General features: G+C 37.2%; 1 protein-coding gene across 6 annotated transcripts in view; it reads left to right on the top strand.

Moving 5' to 3' along the window:
* LOC106880036 (intraflagellar transport protein 74 homolog) overlaps positions 1–24,593 on the top strand; it is a 108,934-nt gene extending 84,341 nt beyond the window's left edge. For 3 of the 6 annotated variants that reach the window (XM_089356777.1, XM_089356776.1, XM_089356775.1), the window contains 2 exons: positions 20,268–20,328; positions 21,898–24,593. In XM_089356777.1, coding sequence (XP_089212903.1) covers positions 20,268–20,328; positions 21,898–22,013 — 177 coding nt within the window. In that variant the 3' untranslated portion in view covers positions 22,014–24,593. Of the gene's footprint in view, positions 1–240; positions 5,042–20,267; positions 20,329–21,897 lie in introns of all 6 variants that reach the window. The other 3 variants (XR_016242935.1, XR_016242933.1, XR_016242934.1) reach the window with 2 other exon arrangements.
* The last annotated feature ends 201 nt before the right edge of the window (positions 24,594–24,794 follow it).

Genomic DNA, 24,794 nt, shown 5'->3' with positions numbered 1-24,794 from the left:
ATCTATTCACAAGGTTTTGGTCAGTGTGGAGCTATAGTTTAAGGCACTTGCTCAAAGTGCCACACAGTGGGACTGAACCCTAGGCCATATGGTTGGGAAGTCTGCACTTATCTTAACTTTGACTTTGCAAATTTAAGGTGAAAATGATTTTGCCCAACACAAGTTGCCTCAAAGTTTCTTCAGATTCTGAGATTTTTTAATTTTTGCTAATTCATATCCTGAATGACACAAATTTGGAAGAGAAAACCAGAGCTAAAAATCATATATATAATGGCAGAAGGACCTTGGCTTGCTTACGAATAACAGAACACTGCAACTGGTGTATTGCTGTACAAGGTGACTATTTTAAAGGAGATGATGTTAAAATTTAGGTAAATGAGTTATTTCTTATTAAACATAACTAGTCCGGGAACTTTTTGATACCACCTTGTACATACAATAGCTTTCTTTCAGTTTCTGTCTATCAAATCTATTCACAAGGTTTTGGTCAGTGTGGAGCTATAGTTTAAGGCACTTGCTCAAAGTGCCACACAGTGGGACTGAACCCTAGGCCATATGGTTGGGAAGTCTGCACTTATCTTAACTTTGACTTTGCAAATTTAAGGTGAAAATGATTTTGCCCAACACAAGTTGCCTCAAAGTTTCTTCAGATTCTGAGATTTTTTAATTTTTGCTAATTCATATCCTGAATGACACAAATTTGGAAGAGAAAACCAGAGCTAAAAATCATATATATAATGGCAGAAGGACCTTGGCTTGCTTACGAATAACAGAACACTGCGACTGGTGTATTGCTGTACAAGGTGACTATTTTAAAGGAGATGATGTTAAAATTTAGGTAAATGAGTTATTTCTTATTAAACATAACTAGTCCGGGAACTTTTTGATACCACCTTGTACATACAATAGCTTTCTTTCAGTTTCTGTCTATCAAATCTATTCACAAGGTTTTGGTCAGTGTGGAGCTATAGTTTAAGGCACTTGCTCAAAGTGCCACACAGTGGGACTGAACCCTAGGCCATATGGTTGGGAAGTCTGCACTTATCTTAACTTTGACTTTGCAAATTTAAGGTGAAAATGATTTTGCCCAACACAAGTTGCCTCAAAGTTTCTTCAGATTCTGAGATTTTTTAATTTTTGCTAATTCATATCCTGAATGACACAAATTTGGAAGAGAAAACCAGAGCTAAAAATCATATATATAATGGCAGAAGGACCTTGGCTTGCTTACGAATAACAGAACACTGCGACTGGTGTATTGCTGTACAAGGTGACTATTTTAAAGGAGATGATGTTAAAATTTAGGTAAATGAGTTATTTCTTATTAAACATAACTAGTCCGGGAACTTTTTGATACCACCTTGTACATACAATAGCTTTCTTTCAGTTTCTGTCTATCAAATCTATTCACAAGGTTTTGGTCAGTGTGGAGCTATAGTTTAAGGCACTTGCTCAAAGTGCCACACAGTGGGACTGAACCCTAGGCCATATGGTTGGGAAGTCTGCACTTACCTTAACTTTGACTTTGCAAATTTAAGGTGAAAATGATTTTGCCCAACACAAGTTGCCTCAAAGTTTCTTCAGATTCTGAGATTTTTTAATTTTTGCTAATTCATATCCTGAATGACACAAATTTGGAAGAGAAAACCAGAGCTAAAAATCATATATATAATGGCAGAAGGACCTTGGCTTGCTTACGAATAACAGAACACTGCGACTGGTGTATTGCTGTACAAGGTGACTATTTTAAAGGAGATGATGTTAAAATTTAGGTAAATGAGTTATTTCTTATTAAACATAACTAGTCCGGGAACTTTTTGATACCACCTTGTACATACAATAGCTTTCTTTCAGTTTCTGTCTATCAAATCTATTCACAAGGTTTTGGTCAGTGTGGAGCTATAGTTTAAGGCACTTGCTCAAAGTGCCACACAGTGGGACTGAACCCTAGGCCATATGGTTGGGAAGTCTGCACTTATCTTAACTTTGACTTTGCAAATTTAAGGTGAAAATGATTTTGCCCAACACAAGTTGCCTCAAAGTTTCTTCAGATTCTGAGATTTTTTAATTTTTGCTAATTCATATCCTGAATGACACAAATTTGGAAGAGAAAACCAGAGCTAAAAATCATATATATAATGGCAGAAGGACCTTGGCTTGCTTACGAATAACAGAACACTGCAACTGGTGTATTGCTGTACAAGGTGACTATTTTAAAGGAGATGATGTTAAAATTTAGGTAAATGAGTTATTTCTTATTAAACATAACTAGTCCGGGAACTTTTTGATACCACCTTGTACATACAATAGCTTTCTTTCAGTTTCTGTCTATCAAATCTATTCACAAGGTTTTGGTCAGTGTGGAGCTATAGTTTAAGGCACTTGCTCAAAGTGCCACACAGTGGGACTGAACCCTAGGCCATATGGTTGGGAAGTCTGCACTTATCTTAACTTTGACTTTGCAAATTTAAGGTGAAAATGATTTTGCCCAACACAAGTTGCCTCAAAGTTTCTTCAGATTCTGAGATTTTTTAATTTTTGCTAATTCATATCCTGAATGACACAAATTTGGAAGAGAAAACCAGAGCTAAAAATCATATATATAATGGCAGAAGGACCTTGGCTTGCTTACGAATAACAGAACACTGCGACTGGTGTATTGCTGTACAAGGTGACTATTTTAAAGGAGATGATGTTAAAATTTAGGTAAATGAGTTATTTCTTATTAAACATAACTAGTCCGGGAACTTTTTGATACCACCTTGTACATACAATAGCTTTCTTTCAGTTTCTGTCTATCAAATCTATTCACAAGGTTTTGGTCAGTGTGGAGCTATAGTTTAAGGCACTTGCTCAAAGTGCCACACAGTGGGACTGAACCCTAGGCCATATGGTTGGGAAGTCTGCACTTACCTTAACTTTGACTTTGCAAATTTAAGGTGAAAATGATTTTGCCCAACACAAGTTGCCTCAAAGTTTCTTCAGATTCTGAGATTTTTTAATTTTTGCTAATTCATATCCTGAATGACACAAATTTGGAAGAGAAAACCAGAGCTAAAAATCATATATATAATGGCAGAAGGACCTTGGCTTGCTTACGAATAACAGAACACTGCGACTGGTGTATTGCTGTACAAGGTGACTATTTTAAAGGAGATGATGTTAAAATTTAGGTAAATGAGTTATTTCTTATTAAACATAACTAGTCCGGGAACTTTTTGATACCACCTTGTACATACAATAGCTTTCTTTCAGTTTCTGTCTATCAAATCTATTCACAAGGTTTTGGTCAGTGTGGAGCTATAGTTTAAGGCACTTGCTCAAAGTGCCACACAGTGGGACTGAACCCTAGGCCATATGGTTGGGAAGTCTGCACTTATCTTAACTTTGACTTTGCAAATTTAAGGTGAAAATGATTTTGCCCAACACAAGTTGCCTCAAAGTTTCTTCAGATTCTGAGATTTTTTAATTTTTGCTAATTCATATCCTGAATGACACAAATTTGGAAGAGAAAACCAGAGCTAAAAATCATATATATAATGGCAGAAGGACCTTGGCTTGCTTACGAATAACAGAACACTGCGACTGGTGTATTGCTGTACAAGGTGACTATTTTAAAGGAGATGATGTTAAAATTTAGGTAAATGAGTTATTTCTTATTAAACATAACTAGTCCGGGAACTTTTTGATACCACCTTGTACATACAATAGCTTTCTTTCAGTTTCTGTCTATCAAATCTATTCACAAGGTTTTGGTCAGTGTGGAGCTATAGTTTAAGGCACTTGCTCAAAGTGCCACACAGTGGGACTGAACCCTAGGCCATATGGTTGGGAAGTCTGCACTTATCTTAACTTTGACTTTGCAAATTTAAGGTGAAAATGATTTTGCCCAACACAAGTTGCCTCAAAGTTTCTTCAGATTCTGAGATTTTTTAATTTTTGCTAATTCATATCCTGAATGACACAAATTTGGAAGAGAAAACCAGAGCTAAAAATCATATATATAATGGCAGAAGGACCTTGGCTTGCTTACGAATAACAGAACACTGCAACTGGTGTATTGCTGTACAAGGTGACTATTTTAAAGGAGATGATGTTAAAATTTAGGTAAATGAGTTATTTCTTATTAAACATAACTAGTCCGGGAACTTTTTGATACCACCTTGTACATACAATAGCTTTCTTTCAGTTTCTGTCTATCAAATCTATTCACAAGGTTTTGGTCAGTGTGGAGCTATAGTTTAAGGCACTTGCTCAAAGTGCCACACAGTGGGACTGAACCCTAGGCCATATGGTTGGGAAGTCTGCACTTATCTTAACTTTGACTTTGCAAATTTAAGGTGAAAATGATTTTGCCCAACACAAGTTGCCTCAAAGTTTCTTCAGATTCTGAGATTTTTTAATTTTTGCTAATTCATATCCTGAATGACACAAATTTGGAAGAGAAAACCAGAGCTAAAAATCATATATATAATGGCAGAAGGACCTTGGCTTGCTTACGAATAACAGAACACTGCGACTGGTGTATTGCTGTACAAGGTGACTATTTTAAAGGAGATGATGTTAAAATTTAGGTAAATGAGTTATTTCTTATTAAACATAACTAGTCCGGGAACTTTTTGATACCACCTTGTACATACAATAGCTTTCTTTCAGTTTCTGTCTATCAAATCTATTCACAAGGTTTTGGTCAGTGTGGAGCTATAGTTTAAGGCACTTGCTCAAAGTGCCACACAGTGGGACTGAACCCTAGGCCATATGGTTGGGAAGTCTGCACTTATCTTAACTTTGACTTTGCAAATTTAAGGTGAAAATGATTTTGCCCAACACAAGTTGCCTCAAAGTTTCTTCAGATTCTGAGATTTTTTAATTTTTGCTAATTCATATCCTGAATGACACAAATTTGGAAGAGAAAACCAGAGCTAAAAATCATATATATAATGGCAGAAGGACCTTGGCTTGCTTACGAATAACAGAACACTGCGACTGGTGTATTGCTGTACAAGGTGACTATTTTAAAGGAGATGATGTTAAAATTTAGGTAAATGAGTTATTTCTTATTAAACATAACTAGTCCGGGAACTTTTTGATACCACCTTGTACATACAATAGCTTTCTTTCAGTTTCTGTCTATCAAATCTATTCACAAGGTTTTGGTCAGTGTGGAGCTATAGTTTAAGGCACTTGCTCAAAGTGCCACACAGTGGGACTGAACCCTAGGCCATATGGTTGGGAAGTCTGCACTTATCTTAACTTTGACTTTGCAAATTTAAGGTGAAAATGATTTTGCCCAACACAAGTTGCCTCAAAGTTTCTTCAGATTCTGAGATTTTTTAATTTTTGCTAATTCATATCCTGAATGACACAAATTTGGAAGAGAAAACCAGAGCTAAAAATCATATATATAATGGCAGTCCCAACCATCCTCTGCCCAGTCTCAGTAGCTGTAAAAAAAAAAAAAAAAAAAAAGGTTGCAGGCTCTACCTTTCAGTTTTGATCATTGGTCTAGAATGACCATATGAGAAGAACGTATTACGGTTAGTAATGGTGTACAAGTACGAGTTGCAGATTCAACTCAAACACATTATCACAGTCTAGAATGACCATCTGCAAATTAGAGGTCATTATTTGTGCTTTATGAAATAAATACGTTCATTTGGTGGTTGACATGAATATGTCTGGTTGTGAAGTAGATTGTTCACATGTGCACATTCCCCCCCCCCCAACACACACACACATACCAGCCTTCACACATGCACACCTACAATTTCACACACACTCATGCACACACACACACACACACACATGCCATCATGCATACACACCAGGCAGAGAAATGTATGATGAACATATGACAATCAATAAGAGAAATGTCTGACAGACAAGCTAAACAAACATCTGACAAAGTATCAGACAAAGCTATCAGTAATTTGACTGGTAACTCAATGGTGACTTTGCATGACTAAATATGAAAGTATAGGGGGTCGGACTGATATCAGTATTACATGACAGCATGACAAGGTTATTAATATTTAGGTGGCTGGGAACAGTGTACCTGCTGGACTACTCCTAGACTGTGAAGTTACCTTGTTTAAGTATTGAGACTAGGTATTTTGGGAAACTTATATTTGCATATGACCTACATTTCGTTAGAGAGATACCTAGAGACTTACTCTAATCATTCACTTGGTTAGTGGAAATGGTTAGCACATCTTGCATGGTAACTGTCTTAAACTAACAAGGCAGCTTTTAGCAGTGGGTTGACATGTTAGAAATAGCAGTTAAATTTTGACCTTATCCACACCGACTTAAACAAGGAATGACATATGAATTAATGTATTTGTATGTAACCTTGAACAGACAATTGCAGTTCCTTTGGTCATAGGTTTGTTTGATCACTATTGATCTGAGACTTAACAACATCTTCATATTGGTGGGGTAATAACTAAATCCAATGACTGGATAGTGAGGACTTACCCATGGGAGAGTTAATGAAGAGACTAGGCGAAAAAGTAACTGATGCTGGTTTGTTTACATCCCCCACTGTAACTTAGCAGTTCAGCAAAAGAGACCAATAGAATAAGTACTAGGCTTGCAAAGAATAAGTCCTGGGGTGGATTTGCTCGACTAAAGGCAGTGCTCCAGCATGGCTGCAGTCAAATGACTGAAACAAATAAAAGAGTAAAAGTATTCGGCTTTATTGGAAGTAGATGAACTGAAGAATAGCCGAATGAAGAAGATATTCTCTCAGGAGTATTACAAAAGACTGAGGTTGATTTTGAAGACTAAAGGTGAGATTATGGAGTAGGAGTAATACATTGGCAAATAGAGAAACTGTAATTTTTAGACAAGAACACAAAGAAACACTCAAATTGTGATTTTGACAAGCTACACCTGACAAGAAAGAAATGAGGGCAGTGAATGACAAATTGTAAGGATAGTGTTCAGTCTCTGTGTTTGCCCCACCACCACTTAACAACTGGTATTGGTGCGTTTATGTCCCTGTAACTTAGTGGTTTAGCAAGAGATACCCATAGAATAAGTGCCATGTTTAAAAAAGACAAGTACTGCAGTTGATTCATTTGACTAAAGATTCTTCTAGGTGGTGCCCCAGCTTGGCCATATTCTTATTTCTTTATTGCCCACAAGGGGCTAAACATAGAGGGGACAAACAAGGTCAGACAAAAGGATTAAGTCGATTACATCGACCCCCAGTGCATAACTGGTACTTAATTCATCGACCCCGAAAGGATGAAATGTAAAGTCGACCTTGGCGGAATTTGAACTCAGAACATAACGGCAGACAATTTCACCCAGCGTGCTAACGTTTCTGCCAGCTTGTCACCTTTATTGGCCATATTCTAATGACCAAAATCAGTGAAAGATATATGTGATGGCAGTTCTTCATGTCAAAAGATCGTGAAGAAAAGCAGCTACCTACATACAGAGATGAAGCTATAACTGCCAGGATCATCCAATACCTGTCGTTTTCTTCTCTTCTCTCCATCACTGCAAGGCTTTTCTTCCTGTTGTGCTTTGTAGTTTTAAAGTAAGAGTCATTCTATGCAATCCAATCACGTTCTTTAGACTTGGAGGGTTTAGTGGGCTAAGACAGCTGTTGTGACCAACAAGTTGTAGGTTTTATATTGCAGTGGCCCTCACCTAAGTGAATTGCCTACAAGGCTAGAGAGCTCCATTTACCATGCAGTTGCTAGAAGGGTGTCAAGAAGGGCACTGGACAACCTGAGGGACTTCACTCCTTGATTTGTATCCAGACTGATACCACTAGCTTTTTCTTTTCCCAAGGCACTTACAAAACAGTGAGGATTTGCACTTGGGAGTTTCTTCCATAACATGCTAGTTAATCCATAGGTGGACCCTGACAAGTGCTTCTTACTCCAGGTTAGAGCAGACCTGGGAACAACAGGAGCTAAGAGGTGTTCCACACTACTCAAAACTGTGGAACTCCCGAACCAGGGCTGCATTACTGGATGCAGTTTAAGGTAATACTCAAGACACTGTACATGTGTGTGTGCATGTATGTATGTCTATGTATGTGCAGACACACACACATGCATGCACATACACACACATACATATAGCTGGGTTTTTTTTTTATATTTTACATCCTTTTAAGAGAACGTCTACCAAGGTACAGTTAAGAAACTTTACATAATTCCAGCTGGCCCCAGATACCAACAAGTGCTTTCTCCTAGTGTCCATCAATGGCCTACCATTGCATATTTAACCCTTTAGCATTAAACAAGCCACATCCAGCCAAAATTATCTACCTGTTTTATTTGCAAACTGGCCAGAGCTTGCCTCTTACACCTACCCTACAATGTCATTCTAAAAATAAACAATCACATCATTGAAATCTCAAAGCTATAAGGTAAAGCATGACTAATTCAAATCAATGTGAATAAATAAGCATTGCATTTGACAGAGAAAACTGAATGCAAAAGGTTAAAGCAAGCCTGCCAATTCCACAAGGCCTTACTCTCTGCTCTCACTTGTCTTTCGGTAAATACACTGGAGGTCCCTGCACTTCTATCTCTACCTTCACCCTCACCTTCCCACTTCAAGTGATACTTGTAGAAGTTGAAAATGAAAATAATTATTTATTTCAGTGAAGAACAGGTTCTAGAAAGACAGGCAGACATGCATGCAGGCAGGCAGCCAAAAGGAAAGAAAGACAGAAAGAATGAAAGAAAGACAGAGAAAGAGAGAGGGATGGAGGTGGGAGAAAATGGAATGAATGAGAGAGAGAGAGAGAGAGAGAGAGAGAGAGTAAGAAGATAGAGAAAAAGAAAAACGGGGGAAAAGGCAAAAGTTAAGACAAATTAATTAGAATGGACAAGATTAGGTTTAGGACAAAAAGTAAATGAAATGACTTTTGAAATTTATAGAAAGACAAAATAGATAAATATAAAAGCAACAACAGCTGGCTGGCCTAAATTGGTGTAAAATTTGTGAAAAAACTAGTTAGGTAAGATAATGGTGGATGGGTGGGGTAAGGTTTAAGCTGTGTGAGGTATGTGTGAAGGGGTTTGTTTTTGCTGTTGACTGAGATGTTATTTTCCCAAACACTCTCGACATATCCTACTTTTTTATGGTTTTTCATTAGTTTTTCTCCCATACAGTGTTCTTAGTTGTGACATTGTGATGGCTGGGTGAAGAGTGGTGTCGTTTGTGGAATTAAAGCTGGTGGGCTGTTGACCACTACATTGTTGATACTTTTGACGTTTTGCTTCAACTAATACAACTATTACTACTACTACTACTACTGTAACTATCACTACTACTATTATTACAACAGCTACAACTACTACTACTACTACCACCACCACCACCACTACTACTACTATGACAAAAAGCATTGCAGCTATGTCCATCCTGTCTTTTATTTGGACATACTGTATTTAGAACCATGTTATCTAATGTCTCCTCCAGGATATATAATTTGAGAGAGATATCGCTGCTATTTCTAACTGATCAAACAGTCATTGAAAGATTTCATCTTTTGCTCTATGACTGATATATAACATTAGTTAGATATCCTAGAACCTGGTATTTGTTATTGGAAGAACACTGAATTATTTTCTGTGTTAATTTTATTAAGTTTCTTTGAAAAGAGAAGGAAAACTAAGAGAAAGTGAAAGTTTCTGCCTCATTTAAAAAGATCAATATTGACTATAAAGTCATGCAGTGCTTGGTCGTACATGTAATAATGAGCTAATAACAGAGCCTCTGTGCAGAAATCGATTGTGGAATGTGGAGGGAATGGATGGGCTGGGCTGTCCACAGGGCCTCTCACTATGAAAATAAAGCATACACAACTCTACATAATTGTGTATTGAGCCTTCCTTTGAATTGTGATCTTCCAATTTCTGTAGGTGTATCATTATCATCATTTGACATCCTCTTTCTATGCTAGAATTTAAAATATTTAAATATATCATAGGCGTAGGAGTGGCTGTGTGGTAAGTAGCTAGCTTACCAACCACATGGTCCCGGGTTCAGTCCCACTGCGCGGCATCTTGGGCAAGTGTTTTCTACTATAGCCTCGGGCCGACCAAAGCCTTGTGAGTGGATTTGGTAGACGGAAACTGAAAGAAGCCCGTCGTATATATGTATATATATATGTATGTGTGTGTGTATGTTTGTATGTGTGTGTTTGTCCCCCCAACATCGCTTGACAACCGATGCTGGTGTGTTTATGTCCCCGTAACTTAGCGGTTCAGCAAAAGAGATCGATAGAATAAGTACTAGGCTTCTAAAGAATAAGTCCTGGGGTCGATTTGCTCGACTAAAAGGCGGTGCTCCAGCATGGCCACAGTCAAAAGACTGAAACAAGTAAAAGAGTAAAAGAGAATATATAAATAGGTGCAGGAGTGGCTGTGTGGTAAGTAGCTTGCTTACCAACCACATGGTTCCAGGTTCAGTCCCACTGCATGATACCTTGGGCAAGTGTCTTCTAATATAGCCTCAGGCCGACCAAAGCCTTGTGAGTGGATTTGGTAGACGGAAACTGAAAGAAGCTTGTCGTATATATGTATATATATATGTGTGTGTATGTTTGTGTGTCTGTGTTTGTCCCCCCCAACATCGCTTGACAACCGATGCTGGTGTGTTTACATCCCCATAACTTAGCGGTTCGACAAAAGAGACTGATAGAATAAGTACTACGCTTACAAAGAATAAGTCCTGGGGTCGATTTCTTTGACTAAAGGCGGTGATCCAGCATAGCCACAGTCAAATGACTGAAACAAGTAAAAGAGTAAAAGAGTATATATATACAGAGAGAGAGAGAGAGAGAAATAGATACACACACACACACACACACACACACACACACACATACAAACATAAAAGATACATATATATATCAGGTTGAGTAAAAGTGAGCAATGTTTTAAACCATGAAGAATTTGTACCAGATTTTTGCTAAGTTTTGAATTTTCTTAAACATTTTTTTGCATCTGTCTGATAATACAGACAGAAACTTTCCCAAATGAATCAATGAATTAACAATGATATTTTTTTCACCTTTGTTACAATGGAACTATCAAAGCACGATATTTGAGCAATTTTGCTATTCAACTTCAAAAAAAGATGTAAAGCAGCTGAAACTGCTCGCGATATCAATGAAACATTTCGTAAGGAAACGACCAGTGAGTGGTCAGCTTGAAAATGGTTTAAACGATTTCACAGTGGAGACCTGAGCCTTGAAGATCATGAGCATAGTGGACGTCCATCTGTCATCAATGATGGTCAATTAAAGACCGTCATTGAGAAAGATCCATGTAAAACCACTCAAGAACTGGCAAAAGAACTTCAAGTTAACCAGAAAACTGCTTGAAACCATTTGCATGCAATTGGAAAATCAAAACAGCATGACAAATAGGTAACACGATTTAAATGAAAATCAAAAAATGTGCAGATATGAAATTTGCTCATTGCTTCTTCTTCGTAACCAGACCAATCCATTTCTCAACTGTATTGTAACTTGCAATGGAAAGTGGATTTTCTGTACAATAATAAAAAATGTTCTTCGTAGTGGTTTGGACCAAAATGAAGCACCAAAAACCTTCCCTAAACCTGAGCTCTTCAAAAAGAAGGTTATGGTGACTGTTTGGTGTGCTGGACTCATCCACTATAACTTCTTAAAACCTGGAAAAAAACCATTACTGCAGAAACATATTGCCATGAAATTGCCAAAATGAATGGAAAACTGCTACTCCCCCTTCCCAGACTGGTCAACAGAAGAGGGCTAATCATTCTTCATAACAATGCTCAACCATACATTTCACTAACAATACTCCCGAAGTTGAACGAACTTGGATATAAAATTCTTTCCCCACCCAACTTATTCTCCAGACCTTTCTCCTACTGACTAACACTTTTTCAAGCACCTTGATGGTGCTTGCAGGAAGGACTTCAGAAATCAAACTAATGCTGAAAGTGTTTCAAAGAGTTCATCAGCTCTAGAACTCCAGATTTTTATGTTACTGGAATAAACAAACTTGTAACTCTATTTACATTATTTATTCATCTTGTTTGTTTGGCTGATACACCCTCCAGCCTTCATCAGGTGTCTTGGGGAAATTTCAAGCCTGGATTCTCATTCCTGAAGTATTTTTTTTTTCTTTTTCAATATTATTATTATTATTATTATTATTACTATTATTCAGGTGACTGGAATCAAACTCGGAATCTTTAGCTTAGTAGCCCGCGCTCTTAACCACTACAGCATATGCCCATGGGCAATTATGGAGTGAATTTTAGGGCTTATAAATCCAATATTTTCCAATCCTTCCTTAATGCCGATTCCCATATGCTACTCATATTTGCACTCAGTGCTGCTTCTTTTAGTTTTAGAAACTTGTAACTGGTTAGCAAAAATGTTTTGATTGTAATGGTACTTACTTTGATTAATAAAATTTCCGCATTGTTGAAATATATTGTGATGAATTCCATGTTTAAAAACATTGCTTACTTTTCACTCAGCCTGATATATATATATATATATATATATATATATATATATATATATATATATATATATATATACATACATACATACACACACACACACACGTGTGTGTGTATGAGTGTGTTTATGCATCTGTGTGTCATCATTGTTTTGGCATTCACTTTTCCATACTTGCATGGGTCAGAAGGAATTTATTGAAGCAGATTTTCAACAGGTGGACTTGTGGTGTCAAAGAAAAACTACAGTTAAAGAGATGAAAGGTTGTGGGGATGTCTTAGGGAGGAAATGAGCAAAGGGTTCAATTGTGCACATATATATATATATATATATATATATATATTTACACACACACACACACACACAGCACTTCCAGAATTTAGTTTAGCCAAATTGGGCAGGTCCTCTTGAGAATTGCATATTGTCAGTTATCCCAGTCTTTTGTCATCTTGTGTGGTTCAAGTGTTGAGATCAGCTTTTACCACTTCATCCCATCTATTCCTGGGTCTCCCTCTTCCACATGATCTAGCCAAATTAAGTGATTGGCACTTTTTTTATTATTGTATTGTTCCCATCCATGCACATCACATGACCATAGTAGTACAGGTTTCTTTCTTGCACATTACATTTGATTCCTCTTATGCTCATCTCTTCCCTCAGCACATGGGTATTATGTCACTCATATATACATACGTGTGTGTGTGTGTATTTATGTTATCATCATCATCACCATTTTACAACTGCTTTCCATGTTGGCATGGGTTGCACAGTCAGTCACAGTCTAAACTACATTGCTGTGGCAACCACTGCTCTCAGGGTCTAGGTGCCCATGCATGTCATATGGTTTGGTTTCTACAGCTGGAAGCCCTTCTTAGTGCTAACTACATTACAGAGTGTATTGGGTGCCTTTCTTCTTGTAGCACCAACACTAAAGAGGTTGAATAGTCCTCAGTAAGACAGGACAAGAGGGTTCTCATAACCCCACTCTTTCTCTGTTCATACAGCCGACCACTTTACGATGTGAACTGAAGAGAGAACAGTGACAACAAGGTCGTAAACAGGTTCAATGACATCAAAAAGACCAGAATAGGTAGGAGGAGGAAGAGTATGATGAAAAGAAGGCAGGGATACATGGGGCTGGTGTCAGAAAGAGAATGATTTGCAAGGGCAGGAGGGAAGACAAAGGTAGAAGTAGGTGATGAAATAAAGGTGTTAGTAAGAGAGTGGTGGCAATGTATATGATATATCTATATCTTATTTTTTATTTGTTTCAATTGTGAAACTGCAGCCATGCTGGAGCGCTACTGGGCATCGAATGAATCAACTCCAGTGCTTGTTTTATGAAGCTTGGTACTTAATCTCTGAGTCTCTGTAGCAGAATCACAAAGTTATGGAGACATAAACACACCAACACCAGTTGTCAAGCAGTTGTAGGAGACAAAGACACACACACACATACACACACACACACACACATATATACACGACATGCTTCTTTCAGTTTCTGTCTACAAAATCCACTCACAAAGCTTTGGTCGGCCTGAGGCTACAGTAGAAGACACTTGCCCAAGGTGTCATGCAGTAAGATTGAACCCTGAGCCATCTAGTTGGTGAGCAAGCTTCTTACCACACAGCCACCCCTGTGCCTATGTGTATATATATATGTGTGTGTGTGTGTGTATAAACAGACATACACATGAAGCAATATACATGTACATATATAGATATGCATACTTATATACATAGTTATACATCTATACATACACGACATTACATTGATCCATCACTGCCAACAGATGAGATTAAGTTATCTAAAAGCGTTCATGTTTGTTCAAGCTGAAACATGTTGAAACACTGAAGCAGTTGGTGGATGTGCATGTAAGGTGGAAGGTGTGGTAGATGGGTTGAGACGTGTAATTCATGACAGTCTTCACTTCATCTACAATCAATACAAATTAACACCAAAAGCCAACTAGAAAGACCTCTACAGAGTTTCTCGCCTGCTTGTTATAGCAGATACATCTCTCTAAATCACACCCAACCATTTTTTGAAAAATGAAAAAAAGAGAAAGAAAGAAACAGTATGAGTGCATAAGGTAACTAAAACATGTCTAGATACTCCTCTAAAAAAAGACAGAGTAGTAATGGGTGGATTTCCTTTGATCACTGGTCTTTTCGATCAACATCAACCCATAGGGTAAATAATACAACAATGAACCAATACAATATCATTATTGTACAGGGTGCAAGCAAAAAGACGTCCCACATTTTACGGGTTGACAAATGTTACAGCAGTAAACTCATGGTGCGCACTGGTCAGAACTGTGATGGTAACTGAAAAAAAAAAAAAAAAGACACAGAACATTTACTGCATAAAGACACTAATGCCACCTGGCGAACTTCACTAGAGCTACACCAGTGATTCTTTTAAAATATGTGAAGATTTTCTATTGCACCCTGTATATCTCACTCACTCTCTCCCTTTGCTCTTTCTCTCTCTCTCCTTCTCTCTCTCTTCCTCTCTCCTTTTCTTTCATTTGGTTTACAATAAAAACAACTGAAAGAAAGGAAACAAATTCAAACCACTTCATGACCCCCTCAATAATCTATGGGGCTTCTAGGTAACAAAGGTCAGGGATAGCCTAGGGGTGAGAGGAGGAAGGCTGTTTGGGAGAATTGAGAAAGTTTAGGAATGATGACTGATGTGATTAGGAACCAGCGAAATTCAGTTTCATGTCTGCATGTTATGGTTTATTATCATTCTGCAGTTGCTGATTTTTTTGTTTTTTCTCTGTGTTGACTGGGGTTTATTTAACTTCAGATTTAAAACATCACCATCACTGCCAATACATCACTACCACCACCATTACCACAACATCACCATCAGGCCATCACACCACAACTACCACCATCATACCTCCACTACCACCACTTCAGCATATCACTACCGCTACCACCAGATTACTGCACTTTTACATGGCACTTGTATGTGGCACCTGCACTGATGGCTTGACATGGCACCAGCACCCACGAGCTCACAAGACTTAGGATCTTTTAGCTGAGAGAGGGATGTAGAAGACATGCCTGTATGCATGGACAGCTACAATTTTACTTAGCTTGACATGTCTTCTCAAGCATAGCAAACTGTCAGAAGTCTCAGTTCCTTGTCATTCCCTCTATGAGGCCCCACATCTGAAGATCCTTTCTCACTACTTTGTGGGTCTACCCCTTCCACATGTTCTTTCCACAGTTAGGGATCAGCACATCTTGATGCTGCTGTCCTCATCCTTACGCATCACATGACCATGCAGTCTTCTCACCTGCACACTACATCTGAGGCCTTGTGCATCCAGTTTTTCTCTTAAATCACACTCTGTTGTACGTGCACACTGATATTACCCATCCAGCAGAGCATGCTAGATTCATTTCTTTGCATGTCCTCAGTAGTCACAGCCCATATCCCACTGCCACGTAGCATAACTGTTCATACACAGGCATCATACAATCTGCTTTTCACTCTGAGAGAGAGGTGCTTTGTTACTAACAAAGGTCATAGCTCTGTATTTTTCCCAACCCATTCTAATCCTAGCAGCTACACTTTCAGAACTACTTCCTCCACTGCTAATTTGATTGCCTAAGTTGTGGAAACGATCTACTACTTGTAAGGTTCCACCTGAACATTTAGGAGAGTCTATTTTCTGTACTTGTGTTTAATGTACCTGCACATCTACCACATACAAAGACTACTTTCTCTGATTACCTTCCTGTGATACTGCTGCACCTCTTATGTGTCCATAACTTGCACTGTATGGAGTTTCTACCTACACCTTTTCTACATATCAAGCAGAGCCATCTCCCTAAAGGGATCTGTAATTTTCCTACTTACTAGGACATTGGTCTTAGCTAAATTAACTCTAAGGCCCTTTGATTCTAGATTTAGCTTCCACATCTGAAATTTCTTCTCTAGTTCTGGTAGTGATTCAACAATAAGAACGAGGTCATCAGCATAACGGAGCTCCTAAGGGCAACCAGTCTTAAATTCCTGTTGTGCCCTGGAGGACTGTGATAAGATGGAGCTGAGAACCAATCCTTGGTGAACTCCTACCTGTACACTAAATTCTTTACTGTACTCATTGCTAACTTTCACCTTAATGACAGCACTGCTGTACATGGTTTATTCAACTCTCACCAACCACTCATCTATTATCCCTAGCTTCTGCATTGCCCACCAGATAAGGGAGTGGGAGACCCCGTCAATGGCTTTCTCCATGTCAACAAAAGCCAAATACAGAGGTTTATTTTTGGCTAAATACTTCTCCTGCAGGTGCCTCACCAGGAAGATAGCATCAGTAGTGCTTCTTCCCTTTATTATTATTAGGATAGTGAAGTGGCAAAATTGTTAGCATGCCAGACAAATTGATTAGTACTATTTCTTCCACTGTGTACTAAGTTCAAATTTTGTCAAGGCCCATTGTGCCTTTCGTCCTTTTTGGGTTAATAAAATAAGTACCAGTTGAGTTCCATTTCTTTCTATTTATTCATTCTGTTGTTCTTCCTTTTCTCTTTGAATTCTCCTACTGTTTCAATCACTTCTTCACTATCTCTGACTGCCAAAAATATTCTTTCTTTACTCTTCACAACATAATTTTTCAGGCCTAGTATTGCAGTATTAACAGTGTCTTCTGTGCTTAGTAATCCTTTATCATCTTCCCTGCTCGTCAGATAGAGTTGGCCAGTATTACTTTTAGGATGGCAAGCATTGTTCATTGTTAGCAACTTTTTGGTTCTTCTGTTAAAGTTCTGCAGCTCAAATTTTGTCCATTTCAGAAAGGGGTCTGAGGATCTCAATACTGACATCACCCATTTTAATCTGTTCCCTCCATTTAATTTAGTCTTGAGCAACTTCCTAATTCTCCTTTCATACACTTTAGTGATTTTCTCTCTCGTTTCTTTCCATTATTTTATTGTCTTGCTGTAATCCAAGGTATTTGTACCCTCATTATTCCATAGCAACTGAACAATGTTGTCTTGTGATAATTTCATGCCATCAGACTTTATCTTCTGGCCACTCTTCATAGTTAGAACTGTGCACTTATCTACCCCAAACTGCATTCTGTCTTTACTGAATAATCTCACTGTTTGGAGAAGAAAATTCAAGCCTGTATCATTTTCTATATATACCTTGAGGATATGCATGTAAAGTAGGTGATTTATTCTTATCTTAGTTTTGGTAAACTCATAGGCAGGCCTAGATTTTCTCAGTATATTTGTCAGAGGGATTAATACAATGTCAAAAAGTAATGGAGAGAGTGAATCTCCTTGGAAAATGTCCCCCGTGTATTTTCACGTTACCTAGCAATTCATTTGCACTTGTCAGTTCTACTTCCCTACTCTCATTGCTTTCTCAAAAAAGTTGGTTACCTTCTCATTGATTTTGAATGTCCTCAGGCTTTCCAAGAGCCAGCCATGTTGTAGGCCTTCCTGCAACTTATCCCCCCAACAGCTAGATTCTTCTACTTCATTTAATATTCTGCTGTTTATTTGTAGTAGATCTGCAATTCTTCTTGGGTTTTTTCTACACCCTTTTTGCTTTTCTGACAGTAGGTTATGATCCAGAAAATTATACATTTCATCTGCTATGAAACCAGTTAAAAGTTTTCAGAGTAATGATAAGCAAGTTATAGGTCTATAATTGCTGACTTACCTTCTCTTTTCTCTGTCCTTCTATTTCAGCACTGTCCTTCCTTTTGTCATCCATGTTTGTTCCTGGCAGAATTGTTAGCATGCTGGAAGAAATGCTTAGTGGTATTTTGCCCATCACAATGTTCTGAATTCAAATTTCACTGAAGTCGATTGTGCTTTTCATCCTTTTAGGGTTGATAAGTTAAGTACCAGTGAAACACTAGAGTCGATGTAATCGATTAGTCCCCTCTCCAAAAATTTCAGGCCTTATACTTTTAGTAGAAAGGATTATTATTGTCATTTCACTTCTCAGAGCTCTCGATTTCACTAACTCCAGCTAATTCTGTAAGACAACCTGTTGTCAAGAGTCTCACAGAGTCTCTTTCCATGATACTTGACATCCAAGTACCAGTCTCAAAATCCTCAGTCCCCAATAAAGCAGTTTTCTGAGCATGTTCTACCTTCATATCAATCCTAATTTCTCCAACACATTGCCCACATTCATGCCATCTTACATTAATATTATTATAAAGTGGAGGTATTGTTTTCAGTTGTGTTAGTTTGTTTGTTTGTCCGTGGACAAGATATCTCAAGAACCGCTGGATGGATTTGGATGAAACTTTCAGGGATGTTTGGCCTTGTAACTGGCATGAACTGATTAGATTTTGGAATCAATCCAGTACTGGACAAGGATTTTGGATTATTTGTTATATTTACTTTACTTTACATGAAATATAACAATCTTACATTCACTTTCAAGTCTTTCTCTGATTATCTTCCTTGAAAGCATGCTCATGGTTTCCACATCAGTTATGGCAGTGTTGCTGTTTCCAAAGTTTTATTTTCATTTCTCTATCACTAATTTTACTTGCATCTCTATCTTTGTAGAAACTGATGGATAAAGAAATCAAACTACATAAACAAACAGCAGCAAAACCATTCAGAAATTAAATAACACTAACGTATCCAGTAACAATAATAAATTTAATTTATCCTCTTCAATTTTTAGTTTTACCAATTTGAATATATCGTTCCTGTTTAAAATCTCTTACCTACTTGACAATTGCATTTCTAGCTATTCCTTGAAGGAAGCTTTACTTCTTGGACTCTCGTTTTTATGCACAACGATGTTGTTAAACCTCCGTTAATTCAAATGTATGCAGGTCCTTTCTGTTTTCTTTCATGCACAAATAAATTTTTCACTATAGACCTTAATGGTCGTAAAGACATTATATCGGTGGATAGACTGAAAACGACCTTCATAGAGAGAACTGTCCCTGTTCCCACTGCAAATGACACAAACACAGCATTACAAACATGGCCTGCCCACCCACCTTCACATTCCATGACTACCACTGGGATCAATCAAGTACTGGACAAGGATTCTGGATTATTTTTCCAGTTTTTTTTTTACTTAATTTTTGAGAGCGGTTGGGTTCATTTTTAGTATTCTCATTTGTGAGAACAGTCGAGTTTAATTCAGATATTCTCATTTTAAAAATCATTTCTGGCAAATCATTGAGAGGACGTTGGTGTTGCCTTGGCAGAGGTTTCCGCTCTCTGAGTGCTCTTGTTATCATTATTATTATCATCTTCCTTCAATTCTGTTTCCATTTTTTGCTGAGTGTCTTCCTGACATCTAAGGCAGAGAAACTCACTGTATGCATTGGTAGGCCATTAAAATGAAAAGACCAGATTGTTCATTTACAAAGTCGTGTGATAGAGAAAAAGGGGAAGAAAGACAGAGAGAAAAAGGAATAAGTAAAAAGTAAACAAAGAAAATAAAGGGAAAAAACAGAAAGAACATTCACAGCGACAATGCTCTTCTCATTGCATGTGATGTACCAGTCAAGACCATCTTTTATTATTATTATTATTATTATTATCACTTTTGCACCAACGAAAACTGAGTCTTTAAGTTTACTCAGGCAATAAGACAATAGGGGCTTTGTTGTGTATGATTTGGTTGCTAAATTGTTCTGTGGATACTATCAAAGAGAAGTTTCTCTATTGGTCATGCCTATGGGTGGTATGAACCCAACATATCTTTCTCAAGGTTATATTTTTAACCAAAACTCTATTTTTCTTTCAGCTTGGAAATCTTGAAAAGAAATGGCAACAGCTTGAACAGAACAACCACACCTTGAAAGAATGTATCCTTTATGACAACACAGTAAACAACATATTTTAACTACAACAATAACATATTTGTTCAGAGACTTAGTTCATGTAAAATTATGGAACAGCTGAGTTATTGAAAACAGAGGTCACTGCAGTTCACTGTAAAAAAAAACAAGTAGGCGTCATTTGTTGCTCATTAAACAGTGTAGGGATCACTGGTGATTACTGATTGTTCACTGAAGAAAATAGAGATTACTGATGGGATCTAACTACTCATTGAATAAAGTTGGGATCACTGGTGAATCCTGGTTGGTTGTTCACTGAACAAACTAGGGATCATTATGGGTGTGTGTGTCAATATATTCTCCCTATCCTTACATGAAATGTTTAACCTGCAGTGTTTGATTGTAGTTATTTGAAGATCAGTGGGTCACATACTCTTCCCAGGAATACAATACATGTAAATTCAAATATGATAGGTGTTGATAATGATAATTATCTTACAGGTCTTCTAACTACAGTCAGATTAAGTTTATAAAAGTGGAAACAAATTATTTTGCCAGAAAGAAATGCAGGACCCTTTGTTTAATAGATGAAGGGTGTTTGGGATTCCCATGTTTGAACTCCTCACAAATCTTTGAACTTAGGTGGTAGGCTTAATTCATCTCCATTTACCTCCACCATCTGGCCCTTGTGTACCTGTAGTGGATGGCACTTTGTTGCATGCACTAAGGCTAAGTTTCCAGTCTAAGTGCAACTTCCTCCCTTTCTCCCACTGATATGTGAAAAAGGCTCTGAAAAAGGGTCCTGTACACAAATCATTTTCTTAAAAAAAATTCAATACCTTATCTATCAAGTCAGTTGATCTGTTAATAAAAAAATCAATTTAAATACATCTATTTATACTATTACTCAATATTATTGATTATTATTGTTGCCTGAACTGGCTGTATTGATTTTAAAGTTTAAATCTGTTTATAAAATTGGTTGCTTATGTGTTTGGGCTAAGGGAAGCCAGGATGAGAGAGAGAAGCATGTATTATATATTATGAAGAAAGCAACTCATGTCTGCACAAAATTGTTATATGAAACATGGTTTCTGAAAGCTGTGTTACTGATCAGATGGTTATTAGATCAAACTTAGTTGTAACCATTGTGTTATGCCCTTGAGCTTCCTAATTTGCACTTGATGGGTTAACAACAGGATGTGGGAAGTGTGTCTAGCTGTGAAAATTTAACTCTCTAACAGCTCAATTATCCAACATAGTTCAATATTGGTCTGATTCAAGACCATTGGTCAAATCAGTGCTTAGCTGCTAGATCAGTGTAGGTATTAGTTCATTTCCACTGAATGATACCTCAGGTAAGTACCTTCTATTGTAGTGTCAGTTTGACCAAAGTTTGCCGGTGGAATTCCTTTTGATGTCCGCCCTTCTGTCTCAATATCATCTTTTCCCACCACCACCACCATCATCACCATTACCATAATCACCATCACTGCCATCACTGCTACAACTACCATTACCACTATTATCATTACCACTACCATCAGTACCACCACTAATACCTCTATCCTCATATTTCCTTAAAAATTCTCCCAGATATTGGCAGCAAGACAGCAGAGTGTGACTATGAACCCATCAAGACGCAGGTGTTCTTCCTTGTGGATAAATACAACAGTCAACTACAACAGTTGCTGTCAAACACTGGCATGTGAAATAAAATTTATTATCATTGATTCTGGACCCTTTATCTTAAATACTGGGCTGGGAGAAGTGACATGTGGTACAGTGATGTATTTTAGACACTAACAAGGACTAGCTGTGTTAACAAACTAAAACATAATAATGATATATATATGTATGTATGTATGTAGGCAGGCAGATATCTTTACCTCCTACTTAACATGATGCTGTGTTAAACACTGATATTCTATATATCTTTAACTCGAAGATAAAGATTATCTTCTGGTATTCACACTGCTTCTATCACTATTAAATATTTTTTAATAAGCCCACTGACTGTTGTGACATCAGTGCCTGAATAGACATTGATATTCTATATATTGTTGATTGGAGATTCATCTGTTATGATGCAACTGGATATCTGTCACTGATGAGCTCAAAACAGAGGAAAAGTCACATGATCTGGCAGTTTCAGCAACAATATAAGAAAGAGTGCATTTATGTCTGTCAACAATATAATTAAATGTACACTCATACACCACAAGTCCATATTGGAGGTCCTCTCAAGGTAAATAACAGTATTCAGTGTGTTTTAACACAACATCCACATTAAGTTGGAGATAAAGATTACATTCTGGTATTTATACTGATTTTGTTGCTATATAAATATATATATATATATATATATATATATATATATATATATATATTTATGAAATATATATGTCACAACCTGGGACCTTGAAGACTGCTTAAATGCAAGAAGGTATACTAGTCCTTTAATATTTGATATTCAATAAGACAATCACTACTTCATTTCATTTTACTATATATACTATATATTCTATATCCTACATTAATATTATAAGAATATAAGTAAAACATAAAAAACAGAGTTGGAATTCCTTTGAATAATATATGTATATATATATAAATATATGTTTGAATTTATGTATGTATCTGTATAAGTGAAATCGTGATGACACCTGTGCCCAGAATCGCCATCCTAGCACTTGTGCCGGTGGCATGTGTAAAGACATTCAAGCAAGATCGTTGCCAGTGCCGCTGGACTGGCTCCTGTGCAGGTGGCACGTAAAATACACTATTTGCCAGTAGCGCCTGCTGGCCTTCGTGCCGGTGGCATGTAAAAGCACCCACTACACTCTCGGAGTGGTTAGTGTTAGGAAGGGCATCCAGCTGTAGAAACTCTGTCAAATCAGATTGGAGCCTGGTGTAGCCATCTGGTTCACCAGTCCTCAGTCAAATCGTCCAACCCATGCTAGCATGGAAAGCGGACGTTAAACGATGATGATGATGATGATACCTATGTGTCCACATATGTGCATTCCCCAGTCTTCATTCTATAAATTTTGAATTAGTTTTTAATAAACGATATGTGACTAAACAACTTGTTTTACATGTTATTTTTTCATACACACTCACACACGCACATATTCATACTTCATCATTGTTTAAACCGGCCATATCCGGCCAAAAGTATTCTGCCTATTCTATGTTCAAACTGGCCAGATCTAGTCTTTCACACCAACCCTACAATAACATTTAAAAAATTAACAGCTACCTCATCAAAATCTCATAGCTACAAGATAATGCTTGATTAGTTCAAAACAATGTGGATAAAAAAAGCATTAATTATGGCAGAATAATGTGAACACTAAAGGGTTAAATGTATAAGCTTTTAGGGCAGATTTTTCTATGGTCAGATGTCCTTCCTTTTGCCAACCTGTACTTGTTTCCAAGCAATGTAATAATATCCCAATCTGTCAAACAATATACAGCCTGAACATGCACCCAAAGTGGGCTATAAGCAAACAGCACATCGACAAAGTTATTGTTTAGAACCAGAAGCATACACATTTGAAGACAAGGAAACTACAAACTGATTCACTCAAACATCCACCCCACTCATAAACATGCACACACACATGCGCGTGTACATATATGGTGTTCAGGCTGCATAAAACAAAAAGAAAACAATATCTCATGACAAGCAAACTAGCTCATTAAGATAATCTCTATAAGTGATGAAAGCAGTATTTATACTGAGAAGTAATGTTTATCACCACCTAAACATGAGTGTTCTCTAAGAACAGATGATACTGCTATTTTAACCCACAGGAGATCACCTCTTCCAGCTGGTTATTCAGTGCACTCTGCACTTGCTCTCTCTCTCTCTCTCTCTCTCTCTCATTAAATTATGATAGAAGTTAACCGAATGCCAGACTGATCAAAAACAGACATTTGCAATCAACGTCTTTTGACGGTGATTGCAAATGTTGTTAATACGTATTTATAAATTGTGAATTGTCATTTGAATTAACGCTGAAGTGTATTATATATTTTTCTGTTTTTGATTAGTCTGGCGTTCGGTTAACTTCTTTCTATCATAATTTAAGTGTTTGCTCCTTTCTGGGCTATTGTAAAGGTCTTTATATTTTTGTTGGTAGAACCCATTTATTCCAATAATGAATTCTTGAGGGAAAGCCTAATTTGTGATTTCAAAAAGATTATATTTTTGTTTTGTTTTGAAACAACTTGTAGAGTTTTTATTGGATATATGTACCAACTTGGAATAAAGTAATGTCAACACTTTTATTTTTCCTTTCCTCATTATCCTTTATATATATATAGATATATATAATGGAATAGTTACTGTGAAGTATTGTATAGAATACATTGTATAAAGGATCGTGGGTAAGGCCAGAACAATTTGAAATAAATGCAAGGCAAATCATAAGAAAACAAACATGAATTAATGTAGAGCTATATATGAATTAATGTGACACACACTC

The sequence above is a fragment of the Octopus bimaculoides genome, chromosome 8 (assembly GCF_046866305.1).
Source record: "Octopus bimaculoides isolate indiv1 chromosome 8, ASM4686630v1, whole genome shotgun sequence".
In the NCBI taxonomy this organism is placed as follows: domain Eukaryota; kingdom Metazoa; phylum Mollusca; class Cephalopoda; order Octopoda; family Octopodidae; genus Octopus; species Octopus bimaculoides.
Note: the sequence above shows the minus strand (reverse complement) of the source record. Positions and strands in the feature narration are given on the sequence as shown.